We start from the raw sequence: 15,209 nt of genomic DNA on the forward strand, positions 1-15,209 counted from the left end.
GAGAATAAAAGAAGGAGTTTACTGAGAATCACATTGGAACAACTGGTATAAATAGGGATGTCTGAAGAAAACCTGGACATTGGTGCTTTTGAAGAGTGTCAAGAAAAATTGTCTAAAACTGTGCTGTTGAATACAGTAACCACTGGCCACATGTGGCTACTGAGTGCCTGAAATGTGTGTGGTGGGAATGAAAATGTTCTGTAAGATTATGAAATCTGGTAATATCAGGTTTTGAAGACTTAGCACACAAAAAAATATAAAATATCTCATAAAAATGTCTTCATATTGATTATATATTTAAATGATAATATGTTACATATCGTTGGCTTAAGCAAAAAATTAGTAAAATGTAAAAAAACATGTTTTAAAATAAAATGTTCTTAGTGATATTATGGCACATAATTTCTTTCATATTTCTTTTTATTTTGACTACTTGTAGTTTCTATATTGTTTTAAACTCCCTCTGCTCTTAAAACATCTAACAAAAGACAAACAACAATTTCCTTAATCATTCCTTTTTATTAATGAGTTTCCTATCTTAACCCAAATCCTGAACTTCAATTCAACTAAGTTGTATAATCAATTTTAATTATCCAGTGTTAAGCAAAGGGAAAGGAGATAAAGACAGAAAAAGAAAGACACAAAGGGAATTTATATTGAGATGCAGAGCAGAGATCATTTCCAGCCCTAGATCTGCATCTTGCACCAGTCTACCTCTCAGCTGCTTGGGGGGCACCATGCCCATGCAAGTCTCCAGGCTACTTCTGTCAGTGTACTTGGAATCTATTTCCTTATTTCGACCTGGCTGACATGATGACCAGCCTTTTCAAATCTGAGACCCTGGACAACATGGCCCACCTGATTGAAGGTAACAATTGACAGTAGACCACGTCCACTACACTCATTCAGACTGCCTTTCTTCAAGTATTCTTCAAATACGCCACCCTATGTGTTCCATGATTCCAAATTCATTGAAAACCTTGAAAAAGGCCATTAGGTGCCTATTATGTGATTACAATCATCAATTCTTGTCTTATTTATACAGCCTAGAAGTGTGGGTACTGTTACAGACAAAACCATTGGACTCATTTTGAGTCTCAACCACATTTGTTCAAAGCCAGAGCCTCTGTGCTTTATTTATTTATTTTTTTAAAGATTTTATTCATTTATTTGACAGAGATCACAAGAAGGCAGAGAGGCAGGCAGACAGAGAGAGGGGAAGCAGGCTCCCTGCTGAGCAGAGAGCCCAATGTGGGGCTTGATCCCAGGACCATGAGATCATGACCTGAGCCGAAGGCAGAGGCTTTAACCCACTGAGCCACCCAGGCATCCTAGCCTCTGTGCTTTAAACTCTTTTTTTCTATTTGTGCCAATTCAGCTTTATCTTGCCAGTTCAAAAAATCAGATCTGCTCTTCACCTTCTGTAGCTGAAGGCAAGTCTGCCCATTTTTCCTCTGTTTTCCATGATGCTAATGCGACAGCATTCAGCTCGGCTCCTTTACATCCCTGTGTTTTCCTCATCATCTGGATGTTTTGCGTGAGCATGGCCATAGGTTCATTCAAGAAATATCTACTGAGTGCCTAGTAAGTGTCAGAACTGCTAGACTCTTGGGAAGAAACAACAAATAAGGTGCAGCCTAATAGAACACTCAGTACCCAGGCAATGAGTGAGTGCTTGCTGAATGAATATAAATGTGTTTCCTAGCTTGTGAAGCTCAAGTTCTCCACAAGTATAAAAATTCAAGTATAACCAGTGCTAAGTTAAAGCACAGACAAAAGGCCATGGAAGCAGAGAACTATGCTCTCTACTTCACCTGGAAAAATGGGGAAGGCTTCACAGAGGAGGTGGCATAGGATTATGCCAAATACTTGAAGGCAGGGGGTCCAGAGTTTATATCCGAGCATCACCCTAAATCAAACAGACAAATTTCAGGCTGATTACATCTAAAAGTATGATGAAAAGTCAAAGCTCACTTGATTTGTTTTGTTTACGTTTGGGGCTGCCAACAGAAGCTGCAAATTCACTAGGACTTGGGGGTCCTATTCCATTTCGGTCCCTCCAGTTATCAGATTCACTTCCACTTCCCAAGTGTTCACGACTGCTGGATCTCGAGAGGGACATTGATGAGCCCTGTAAATAACCAAAGTCAGATGGGGACATATTAAGGTAGGTTTCCCAAGATTTGAGGAGAAGAGAATCTACATAAGACCATCACCAATTACTTCTCTGTTCAACCACTGCAGTTTCTCCACACATGTTGATTCTCAGGAGTCTGTGGTACTTGTATATATGGCCTCTGCCCTCCAGCCACCAACGACACCTGGTAATATACGCAATGAAGTCTTTCTCCTTCATCATCAGAGTGCTCAACAGAGTTCTGAGAGCTCTCAGGATAAAGCCTTGCTCCTCTAAGTTTTGGAGCAATAGATACTCAGAGTCCTCCCTATTTTGGGGAACTACAAAACAAATCTTCCAGCTGGTACAGCAGAGATTCTCTGCCTTGGATCACCTATGAAGGACAAATAGGAAGATGTGTGGCTACACCCAACCCTTTGATAGGAATACAGCTCCTAGGCTAGGTGAATCACAGTGGAGAGGGCTGCCATCTTTTCCCTGAAACCCTCATCCCAACAACGATAGGGTCTTTCCAATAAATTACAAATACCTGAAAAAATTTACCTTTTTAAATTCCTCCTCCCAAATATAAAAATGTAAAAGATCTCAACATTTGCAATGAATTTGCATTTATTCATTCATTTATTTAATCACTGGCATTTCCGTATTGGCATTTCCCTATATTCCCTAATATAGGAATATTCCCTATTCCCATACTTCCCTATTGAAATTTATAATAATTAAATTGCCAATCTGACACTCCATTCTACTGTCCTGTAGGCATTTTAAACTTAGAATGCTTGAAATTGAATTGCTGATTACCCATCCCCACTAGCTACACTCAAACACACTCCTCCCCCAGAATTCCTACATCTCACCCAGTTGCTAAAGCTGAACTTCTAAGTTGTCCTCATGTCACCTTCCCTCACTACATCAAATCCATCAACAAATTCTATTGATGTCATCTCTAAACATACCCCAAATCTACCTACTTCTCTCCATCTCCACAACCGTAACCTGTAGCCACCTCATGAATATTTTATTCTACTCTTGCCTCCCACCCCAATATCCATTTTTCATAAAGCAACTAGGTTGGTTAAAAAAAAAAAAAAAGCAAATTAGAACAAATGGTACCTTCTGTATGAAGTCTTATAATGCTTTTCTAATACTTTGCCATGGGCTGAGGTGCTCCCTAACTGATCTTCTTCCTCTCTTTTGAACTCTCAGTCTTCAACACTCTACCACCCTACCCAACTTCTCTTCCATGAAGGTACCAGCTGGTTCCGTCTTCAGGTGATCAAGGCCTATTACTGTCTCCCTAGATCTTCACAACGCTGGCCCTTTCTTGTCATCTAGAACTTAGCTTAAATGTCATCTGCTTATAAAGGTCTGCTATAACCATCTAATGTAAAGCATCTCTGTCTTATATTGACGAGGGATTTTTTTTAATCACCTAAAGACTTCTTTTTTGTTTGTTTTGTATCTCTCTGTACCCACCAAAAAGAAAGTCGAACCTGTATTCAAGCACTGTATCCCTAAAATTGTCTCCAGAAGCAAAAAAGATATTTAATAAATATTTGTGGAATTACTGAATCTATAAATATCTTTTCCCACTTCTATGGGATGCACTTTGCTGACTTTTGGGAAGGGGCAGAGGAAAGAAAGGCTCCTGAGACCAAAGAACTAGTGTTTTCAGTTAAAATCATCTTTAATATTACACTTCAACCAAGATAAATCCAGTGTAACAAGGGAAATAAGAATATGCTCAAAACTGGCAATAACCAGAAACATCAATGAGATCATTACTGTAGTATTTATATGTATATTTAAAATTCTGCATCTAAACTCTTTTTTAGCATAAAAACACATTCATCTAAGATCTAAGCTGACTTGATACATACGGCAATGTCAGTCCTGACAAAACATGGTGATTTCTAAAAAAATTAAGTAAAACATAATCTTGTGATATCTACTAGTTCACTATCTACTCACTAATTTAAAGTACCATAAAGAGCAGCTCATTTCCATTCTTGGATTTGTAAGACTTAAAATAATCAGACAATCTCATTACTCTTAGTGGTGGGGAAATTAAAAACCATCTTTGAGTCCCAAAACATGTTTTCATTTGCTTCAGGGAATATGCAGCAGAGAGGGGTAGCAAACAGAAAAGGAAAATCCTAGACCTTTCATATTTCTGTTGATGTGACAGACACACTATAGGTGAAAGCAGCCTTTTGTTCAACGGTTTGTGTCTCAGTATTTGATCAAGTGGATGGGGTCATATTTTTGAGTCTTGGAGAAAACAAAAAATGCCTCACGGTGCCAGCGTCTTATCTGAAGGAGCTCTTCAGAACAGGCTCATTTCTCAAAGCTGCCCTAAAACTGGAAGCAACTGCTCAAGTCTAGCTTCTCAGAAATCTGACTAAGAAGCTCAAAGCATCCACTTCTTGCTTCAAGCAAGCCTCCTAGAGCAGGAAATTCTGTGTGCCTTAATCCCCAGCACACGGAGTGAGCAGCACATTTCCATCAGAACCTATTGGCTAAACACGCTTCTTCTCATAGATAAGCATTCCACTTGTCCATTTGGTTTGGTTTGGTAAAGAATAAGGGAAAAACGAGTGTTTCTTGCCACCTTCTAATTTCAAAATTTTAGTGCTGTACGCAGAGATGTGGTTAATTCTTTAATAAAAATGTTTAAGTTCTCCCTACTTTTCCCCAGGTCCTTCTCCATCACACCCTGTCCCCATGTGCTAACCCTAAGAAGCAATCCTCACTGCTCAGTTTTTAAGCCCTCTGAGCTATGGCAGAATAAAGGAAAAGGCATGCATGTGCAGATAACAACTGCACAAATTTAGATCCTGTTATTGTAAGGGGCCCTTCCATCCCCTTTCAATAGATTTGGGATGCATGAAGAAAAGTTCAAGTCCTACACAACAGGGAATAGCTAGAACACCATTATCAAAGAAAGTGTGGTTATATCTTTATCAGCATTGTTGAATGGCCTGTAAATAAACACAGGTTACATGGTGAGAGCCCATGCACTGATCTAGCTGCTCACACCCTCTCCCTTACCTTCCATTGTGAACAGGTTGCGAGATATTAACCACAAAGGGGGAACAGGCTAGACCAAGATGGCCAAAGCAGGAAAAGCCATAGGAGGGAGTTCAGGCACTGAGTCAGACCCTGCACATCCCTGCCTCGAGAAGTGGTCCATCCATCCTTGGACAGGCGCTGGAGCAAAGAGTCTTTTAGGTTCTAAAATAATTTCAGCATCTTCTTCCTAGGGTTACCCCTCTTTAGAGCAGTGTTTTTAGAAGGGTGTCTGCATCAAACTCATACTAGGCTTTTGCTGAAAATGTAGATTCTTGATTCTTGCTCCTTATTTGATGAATGAGATCCTGGAAAAGCATGTGCATTTCTACGAAGCTCTCCAAAGTGAATCTTATATATGTTAAGCAATGGCAACATGGTTCTAGATCATTTACTTATCACCGTTGCTATGTACTCTCTTGGGTTAAACCATTAAAAAGAGAAATATAAGGAAATTTTGAAAAATAAACTCAACTCCTTTCTGTGACACCTACTACCATGACCTCAAGGAAGACACTTAACTGATCAGGGTCTCTTTTTCCTCACTGGGAGCTTGTAGCTTTGGGTAAGCTTATGGATGAAAATGCATTGTATAAATCACAAAGAAATAAATTATGTGAATAAGATAATTGTTCTTAGCACAGTATGTGTTCACATAATACTCTGAGGTATTCCTTTGGATATAAAAAGCAAATCTAGTTTGAATATGCAATAATATTTCCAGCAAAAAGCTTTCATATATGTAATCTCAGCTTTCAGCCAATGTTTGGTTTCCTTCAGGGTGAAGTTCTCCATTTCAAAGAACAGTAGCTGCTCTATATTACGAGAACTTACCACATGGCATGCTACATACTGGATGCCTTCTTCCAGGTAATCCTCAGAACAACTCAAATTAGAAAACAGGTTCAGAGGGGAGAAGTCATTCCTCAGAGCTGTCCATGTACCAGTAGTGGCTGTCAGACCCCACAGCCCTTTCACTTGATCACTACGTTATCAGAACAATCATCATTTCAACCGGCAATCCTTCTGGTCTTTGAGGACACAACTCAAATAGCATTTCTAGGGTAATTTCATCTCTGAAACTACAGAAACACGATCAGCCACCTAACACACCTAACACTCATTCTGCCAAAGCCAAGTGAGTGAAACTGATGACCATAGGTGCCTCAGCTAAAACCTTCAGAATTAGCACAGCAGTTTTAAGGTCTCTGCCAACAAAAGGAAAGCTTATTTTCTCTCAGAGCTACAATGGCAGAAAGAGGAGTGTGCCTCCTAGAGCCTCAACATTTTTCATAACGGTTCCTACATTCTAGCTGCTGACAGTTAACTTCAGTCCTTAAATACAGGCTTCCAGGCTGCTACTGTAAGTCTGACAAGGAAATTTGTAAGAGACTGTTCTTTTTAGTATTTTCTTTTAAACTTAAAAGCAATGGGGGAAAAAAAAATTGCATGTTTGCTTTTGCCTTTCATCAATAGTCTAATTTATTATAAGGAAAATTGGTGGAGAAAAGAAGGTCAATCTACAATTGCTAGTTATTAGACTAACAATTATGAAACCCTTAACCAGTATTTGTTTTTCAGCTTACAAGCATTCTGGTTGAACACTGTGATTCTTGGATTCATGATTTTTACGCACGTTTGGGTGTGTATACTCTCCCCAGTACTGAGTGTGCATATGTGTGCTCTAATTCCACCCCAACTCCCAAAAGGCTTACAGCCAAAAATCTGATACTGTCAGATTGAAAAGGCTTTGCTTAGCAAGTCACGTGCAGCTTGGCTGAGAAATACAGAACGCTGGATCCTTTCCACATGCGGCAAGGATGCCAGCTTCCCAGTCTCACCCTGAGCCATGCAGCCAACATCTGGGAAACATAAAATTTTGGAGCTCTTGTTTATGATACTTCCTGCTGTGTTCCTGGCACATCTGAACATGCTAAATTTTAACTCATATCTGAAAACTTATTTTTGTTGAGTGTTGGCCTTTGCCCCCCTATAGTGGGTCTGCTGGTGAGTGATACCCTTAAATAAAGGGAGTCTTTATAACTTTTATGGAATATTACATCTGTCCTTTGCTTAATCTCAGCCCTGCTCTATCATTTGTGACACTCCCCCCTCTAACAAAATCACAATTTATCCAAATTTACATCTCTTTAGTAGCTGATCAACAACTCTGAGTGAAGGTAAAGACCATAATATATTAGACTGTATCAATTTGATAGCAATATGTTTACAGGAACAGAAATTAGAACAAATCACCATTAACAACTTTTCCTTATGTAAATAAAGAATGATACCACTCCTTTGCTGAAAGAACAGACAGGAAGAATGGGTAAGTCATGACTCTACGAACCTCAAAAGTCGTTGTCATTGTGGGCTTATAGGACACATGGTTGGCCCTTCTCAGCTCCTTTATGGTTTCGGCTGGCATGGATTTAGAAAACCCCAGGCCACTCCAGGTATTTGTGGGTGTTCTGACTTCTGTCACCACTGGTTTCTTTAACATAGCTTTGGGAGACAGCATATAAAACAAATGTTTGGTATTTTTAATGTTTTTTCTAAAATAAAATATTGATGAATATTGTTTCTTTGATATATGTAAAGAAAGTATCACTGAGTATTATTTCTTAACATGAAATGCCTTAAAGTACCTTCATAAAATACTTTATACAAAGTAACAGTAAACTGAAAAATGTTACATTATTTCTTAATTAATCTAACGCTAATCTATTCAACAAAACACATTCATTTCCAACAAAATTTGTGTAACTTGAACCTAAACACTGTAGGTTTTTTTTTCATGAAGGTCCAATTTCTTAATTCAACATGACTACTAGGAAACTTTTTATGGTCTCCTAGAAAAAAAAAAATCAAAGTATTGATCATTAACACAGCACATACCTTTGGTTGCTAATAGTTTCTTTTGTTCATAGTCAAATGCCTGAAAATAAAAGAGAAAAAATATCTTTATTGCCAGTCTGTCCAAATGTCTTGCCAATACCCCATAATTAGAGAACAAAGGTTTTGACTACAGCCCATGAATCTGTCTGGGACACATGCTAAGCTTTGTACCATTAATATGATAGTAATGTAGCACAAGTCTGATAAATTTAAACATGTTTTCAAACTAATTAATTAGAATAAATTAACTACTTCTAATATGAAAGTGATAAGAATCAGAAATTTTTCTTCAAAAGGGAAAAAATCCTATTTATTGTGAGTATTTAACACACCAGGGCCAACAGATGCTAAAGTATAGTGAATAACCCAACAATAGGCTAAGTTTCCCAACATAAGGCATTACTAAAATGCTTTCTGGTTATCTACTGGTCTCTTTGTTTCTCTACATCCCCTCCTCACTTAAGTAAACCATGGCCTGAAATGGGATGATGTTAAGACAATTTAAATTATTTAGCCTAATTGGCACAGTCCTTGCTTTTGAAGTGAGATAAATGACAAATGCCTAGCTTTGATCTGTAATGACATTAAAGCCATGCAATAAAATTAAACCTAGCTACTTCTTCTACTGGTCTAGGTTGTTACCATTCATTCTTTCCATTCACAATGAATAAGTGACTTCAATCATACGTCTACCGAGGACCAAGGTAGGTCATTTTGAAGAAAGCAGTCCAGACACAGCTACATCTCAAATGCAAACCCAGTGTTCTCAGCTCTCCAATTTAGGGACTATGTAAGGTTTGATTTAAGAATGTCTTAAGGCCTACCAAGAGGGCCAAGAACCAGTTGGTGAGAGCTCTTTTGACCCTTCTTCTAGGAGGGTCAAAAGATCTATACCATTAGATCTAGCATGCCTGTATAATGTATGGTCTGAAACTGTATTTCTGAGAGAGAAATGTGCTACAAATAAAAATTAGGCCAGAATTATAAAAGTAAATGGGCTGACCCAGACAAACTAAGATGTGTGATTAACTCTAAGAAAATGACAGTAAATCAGGAGAGCCAGATTTTCAGATAACATAGTTTGGTGTTTTTAAAAATTATAGGTCTAAAATGGCATTGGGAATTAAAATCAACTTTTAATGATTAGATCCTAAATTCACCTGTTCAGTAAATATTGAGTGTCTTCTGGTTAAGAGATTATGTTGCTCTTTGTAGAAGAATACAACAATGCATCAACAAGGGTCTAGAGCCTCAAAACACACAGAATCTTAGCAGGGATGTGTTTAAGAAACAAATAAATGACTACAAAATAAATTAGGAAGTGAGGTAAATGTAAAGAGAGAGCTAGAGATGCAGTGTTCCAAGAAGGGTCAGGAGACAGAGATCATTTTTTAGGTGCAGGAATCAGTGAAATCTTCAGTCTTTCTCTATCAATGCTTGATGACTACAACCATTGAATTTTTAGCAATTTAAAAAGTTAGCTCTTCATTAAGAGCATAAATACATCTAAGTTAAAACTCTTTCACCAAGAACATTCTCATCCATCCCAAAAGAAAGGAATGTGAAAATGATTCACTAGGTATAAATCTGAAGGAAAAGAAGGGAACTACAAGAGGGACAAAAACCAAAAGGAATCATACAGGGAATGAGGTACTTCGTATAATGAAAGCTTTAATTTATATTAACTGAAAATAAATCCATCAGGAAAAATGTAACAAATGTGTGTGTGTTTTTTTAAACTTTGACACTTTAAAAAAGACAGGTTTTGTAAAAACATTCATCTAATAACTCATGAAAATGTTCAAATGTGAAGGATTTAAAAAACAGACAAGCAGGACTTAACTGCAGTTTTCACTAAAATTATAGAGGTATAATTTAGTCACAAAAATTACTTTTTTTGACATAGCAGTGACAGCTTGTTTTTAAGATTCTGTGAAAAGCTTTCCCCTTTTCTGGGGAGGTGGGGGAGACTGGAGATAATAAATCTACTATAAAGTAGGAAAGTCTACCCAGTAATTCTGACACTGAAATCAAATGTTTATAAGAGTCTCTAAAAGCACAAAGTATGAAATCCTTCTTTCTCATATTGTCATTTATATGGAAATCAAATTTCTGAATTTTATGATCAATAGTCTATTTTGATTTACTGGCCTAATACTTTAAAAATGGATACAGAGAAGATCCCTCCTGAAGAAATTGTTTAATATGATCATACATCTCTCAACTAACATAGTCTTCAATAATACCTGGCATCTACTTTCAAAAACCTAAACTTCACTTTAATTATTTTTAAAACTATCTAAATGACACCAAATTTATTATCTCCATTAAGCATATAGAAAGATATATTTATCCAAGACTATGTTATGAGGCAGTGATACTTAAAAATAACAGTTTTTACATTTATCTAAACTTTAAGTAACAGAGAAATAATATCATTTACATAAGACATAGCGACACAGACCATCTTATTGTGAATTTTAATACACTTTTTTTTTTTGTTTTTTGTTTTTTTTTAGAACTTTGCAACAGGTTTTTTTATTTTTGCTTTATATCTAGTACAGTGTTTGAAACCTAAAGAAATACATTTTCTCTTCAAATTTGGATGTGTATATAAATATCATTTGTCTGGACTCAGCACACTCAATGCCACGGTTTCTTGGTACACTTTAAAGAATTCTTCTTACTCAAGCTTTTTATTTTTTAATGTTTATTGCAAAACCAATTCTTAACTACTACCTATATATTTAAATTTAATTTTGACTAGAGCACTGAAGGAAAACCAAATTTCTGCTCTATTGTTAAACATTTGCTGAATTCCCCATTCCCTAAGTTACCACCCCACATCTAGATAACTCTCCCATTTCTCCTCATTACCTGCATATTGACATACGATGGCCGTGGAGCCAGAAGAGCCCTTTCGGAGTTTTGCTGGGCAGCTGCAGCCCTCTCCGCGGCACGCTCACTTCCGGGAGCCTTCTTGTCAGCCAAAGGGCTTTCTGCAGCACTCAGCTCAGAGTCCGAGAGCAACCTGTCAGTGCTGCTGTGAAACAGTTCGGAATTTAACAGTCCATGTTTATATACAAATGTACTGAATGTTTCCTATGTGCACATTTAGTCTATGTTTACCACTGTTAACTATTTACAAGTATTATTTCATTTCATCTTCTTCACAAGGCTGCTCTGAGTTAGGCAGTCGTATTATTCCCATTTTACAGATAACCATGTACCTCAACCAAGGTCACACCTCTAAGTAAAGGATAGTGCTGGGATTTTAACCCACTCTAGAGCTGGAGTTGAAACTATTTCATGACACATTTTCACAAACATTATATGTAGTATGTTTGGCATATGTCTGTGATACATACAGAACAGACACACAGACAAGATTTCTAATTTGGATACGTCAAAGAGAGAGCAATGACTCGTGCATACACAGTCTAAGCAGAAACAAGTCAACCTGAAGGCATACAGATGATCCAGTTCCTGTGTGTGAAATGCATAGGGTATTGCTAACAAATCTACTATGACACAGGTTTCAGATAAATAAGTATTTCCCAACACCTGTTCAGGGTGCATGGATGAACATAAAAATGTTCCTTAAAATAGGAAAAATGATCTGAATTGCAAGATTGGTAATGCCCTATACATGCACAAGTTCAAATCCAAGTGCACGTTAAGCTCAAGTAAAAGAGAAATAAGGAACAGTATTAGGAAAAGAGCTGATCTGATTGGTTCATTCTTTCTTTTGTCATTCACTGTTCCATTGTGCCAGGAGAACTGGGAGCAGGCTACTGGAATATAAGAGGAGGAGCAATGCACTTTGTTTGCTTGACAAAAGTTCCCAGTGGCTTCACACAGGGGAATGCAAAGGGCCTCTGCAGGTTGGGCAGGCAGCGGCCTGTGAAGGCCCAGAGAACAGCGTAAGCAAAGCAAAGGAAGCAAGCCATGTGCACGACTGGTGCTGTTAAAGCCAGAGTGTGACAAGATCAGACTTCCATGTTCAAAAAAATTGCTGGAACAAAATAAAGGACCGACTGAGCTGCTGAAAGGGTAGTGACAGAGAGACCATTCTGGAGGTCGCAGCTTAATTTAGATGAGAGGTAAGTTCAGAACTTATTTAACGATGAAAGGAACAGGCATACCCTTCAAATGCTTCCACACAGGGAAGAAAGCAAATTTACTTCTCTAACCTAAGCTGAATAATGTTCACCGTGGCTACTAGTACCACATAAGGAAAAACACAGAGAAAGCAGATTTGGACAAAATGGGAACGAGAGTAGTTAAGTGATCAAAGAGTTTATAAAAGCAAAACAGATTTCAGTAAGAAACACAGGAAATAAAAATATAAAGGCTATATTTGTCTTAAGATAGTCTCCCCTGTAAGGATATACAAGAAAACTAATAAGACAGTAGAGGAAATTGGGTAGATGGAGATGGAGAGGAGCAAAATCTTTCAACACAGAGGCACTCCACTTTTTTAAAAAGTGTGAATAGACTATCTATTTGAAAAAAAAAAAAAAAAGAAAGAAAAAGAAGATAGAGTAAGGATAACACATTTGTAACTGTGCTATTATGGTAAGGGAGAGTTACAGTTACTACAATATATGTATTTATACTCATGGTGGTTTGTAATAAATAAAATCATGAAACTGTCAAGTATTTATTACCATAGTTTGCAATTTACTACCTTGGGATAAGGAAGCCTAGTTTAAGTTAGAAATTCAAAGCAAAACAAAGGAAAATTCACAGGAGGAAAATTTCCAACAGAAAAAACAGAGAGTAAATACTGCTGTATTGAAGAGCAGGGAGGATGTTAAAGTGTCAGAGCACAGAGACGGTTTAGAGAACCCAGATACAAATCCAATCACTATAGAGAGGACAGAAGAGTGAAAATTACCAGCTAGTAATCCTTAGTAGAAATTTTAAAAGGAAAAAGAGTATTAAAAAGAAAAATAAAAAACACTCTCGGAATAGATCAAACTCACTTGAACCAAAGAACACCAACTACTGAGTTTAAAACAAATCCAGCGTGTTAGACATTTTCTTTCAAAGGATCAAGGACTTTTAAAGATTAAAATACATACTGTAAGTGTGAGTTTTTTGTGCCCTGCAACAGTTCTACTGTCTGCCTCTTGGCACAGGAAACTTTGGAAGGACCCATCATCTGTTTCAAGTCACCAGCATTCCCAGAATGGGAAGGACTTCGAGGCATGCCTACTTCAACAAAAGCATCGTTACAACCTGCAGAAGGGATAAAGTGAAAATCCAAATGTCACCTTATCATCAACAACCACTTGAGATGGAAACAAATCAGAACCCAACTCAAGGGAGACCCAGGTAAAACAGCTTTCAGCTGCAAAGAAGACACTATAAATTCAGGCTGTCCCAAATTTCATTCAAGATGAAATTTAAAGAGAAGACCCTCACATTTTCAAAAGATTTATTAGGGGTGGAAGCGTTTTAGAAAAAGAAACACTCTACTTGGAAAAAAATTATATGTATACATTTACTAAATTGATGCTTTCCTCTTACACAATTACATCCACTTTAATTTAGGAAGTTCCAATGTAATGGGAAGTGATTCTTTCTGTGGGAAGTGTTTTTCAGTTTATTGTGCCCTGTGTTCTTTGGAATTTCATTCAAGATGTCTTTCTGCATACTTGACGTAGGATGAGTCATAAATGGTTAGCAAAACCAGCTTGAAATCACCGCAGAGACTTTACGAACCCCTTTATCTGGGTAACGTCAGTTCAGAAGGAAAGTTACCTTCCACAGGGTTTGACTTGGGAGATGGCTGCTCAGGTCCAGTTGTCTGTCTAGATGGGTCACTGTGATTCCCACTCAGCACTTTTTCCCCAAGTGATGAAGTGGCTATTGCACCATATTTTATATTCGGAGACTAAAACGATAACAGAAAATAACATACAGATATGGCTACCATTCTAAAATTCATTTCAGGTGGAAGTTTAAACATATTACCAGAGGCTTATCTCTTAGAAACAGCATAGATCACACACCTCTAGCAAAGAACGTTACCTGTGCATGTCCATTTAAAGAAGCAGAGATTTTTTTGCCTTCTGTCTGGATACTGTTGATATGGACATCGACAGGAGTCAAGCCAGGAGGGGGAGATGGAGCTGTGTGCCCGTAGGTGGGTACACCAGACAACAAAATATTAGTTAATGTGGCTTGGGCAGTAGAAGGAATCATAAGGTGTGGTATAGCAGAAAAACCTACAATGACATTTCATGCAGACAGATATTAGAAAAAAGCTCATATTTGACAAATATTACTTTATCATATTCAGTAAAACCAAAAAACTTCATTTTTGTTACTACAAATTCAGAAGAGTTCAGTTTTGATACCTCTCGTAAATAGGTTTACCATTACTATAAAAACACAAAACAATGTTAAAATCGAACCAGACTTGAGAGAATACTTAACCTAAGCTCTTCACTGTACGGAGGAGGAAACTAGCTAGAGTTAGCCTGTCCATATGACTATCAGGCACATCTGTCCAACTGGAACCGACATTTCCTAATTATGAGGTCAGTTAGCTTCATGTGTTATTGCCACTGCTTCCTGCTCATCACACTCTTTTTCCTGATCTGTTTGTCATGTTGGAAGATTATATTCTACTTTTATTAAAATCTCACAGCTTTGTCATGCTTCATTTTAACTAATTTACACACTGGGGAGTTTCTCTTTAGCCGCAGTATGCTTTGAACCATAATTTTTCCCTAAGGAAACGGGACAACTGGAACATTTTATTTAAAAACTGATACAAAAAACCACACCAACATGCCTTTGATTGTACTTAAATGACACTCACCTGTGGCACTTGAAGTGTTAGCAAGCGGGGGTGCCCATAATGTGGGGCTGGGGGTGCCAGAACTTGGACTTTGCAAAGGACTGACTGAGCTATTAAGAGCATTCAAGAGTGAGTTTGGAGTTGTTGATGTGTTTAGAGATAAGGTGGTAGGCCCCAAAAGACCTGCAATAAATGAATGCCAAGTCAATATGCATACACTCAATATTAAAAATACAGATGGGCACCAATATTGCCATTTGGAATGCACAATGAGAGTCTGATATTTTCCAA

The 15,209-nt window shown here is 37.6% G+C and overlaps 1 protein-coding gene across 3 annotated transcripts in view; it reads right to left on the bottom strand.

Moving 5' to 3' along the window:
* The window catches only part of BICC1 (BicC family RNA binding protein 1), a 271,995-nt gene that overhangs the window by 12,944 nt on the left and 243,842 nt on the right, over window positions 1-15,209 (bottom strand). For 2 of the 3 annotated variants that reach the window (XM_059170214.1, XM_059170216.1), the window contains exons 11-18: window positions 14,940-15,101; window positions 14,144-14,340; window positions 13,874-14,006; window positions 13,192-13,348; window positions 10,982-11,147; window positions 8,105-8,144; window positions 7,557-7,711; window positions 1,975-2,131 (exon numbers count right to left, since the gene is read on the bottom strand). In XM_059170214.1, the coding sequence (XP_059026197.1) occupies window positions 1,975-2,131; window positions 7,557-7,711; window positions 8,105-8,144; window positions 10,982-11,147; window positions 13,192-13,348; window positions 13,874-14,006; window positions 14,144-14,340; window positions 14,940-15,101 (1,167 nt within the window). The remainder of the gene's footprint in view (window positions 1-1,974; window positions 2,132-7,556; window positions 7,712-8,104; window positions 8,145-10,981; window positions 11,148-13,191; window positions 13,349-13,873; window positions 14,007-14,143; window positions 14,341-14,939; window positions 15,102-15,209) is intronic. The other variant, XM_059170215.1, reaches the window with a different exon arrangement.

The sequence above is a fragment of the Mustela lutreola genome, chromosome 4 (assembly GCF_030435805.1).
Source record: "Mustela lutreola isolate mMusLut2 chromosome 4, mMusLut2.pri, whole genome shotgun sequence".
Taxonomy (NCBI): domain Eukaryota; kingdom Metazoa; phylum Chordata; class Mammalia; order Carnivora; family Mustelidae; genus Mustela; species Mustela lutreola.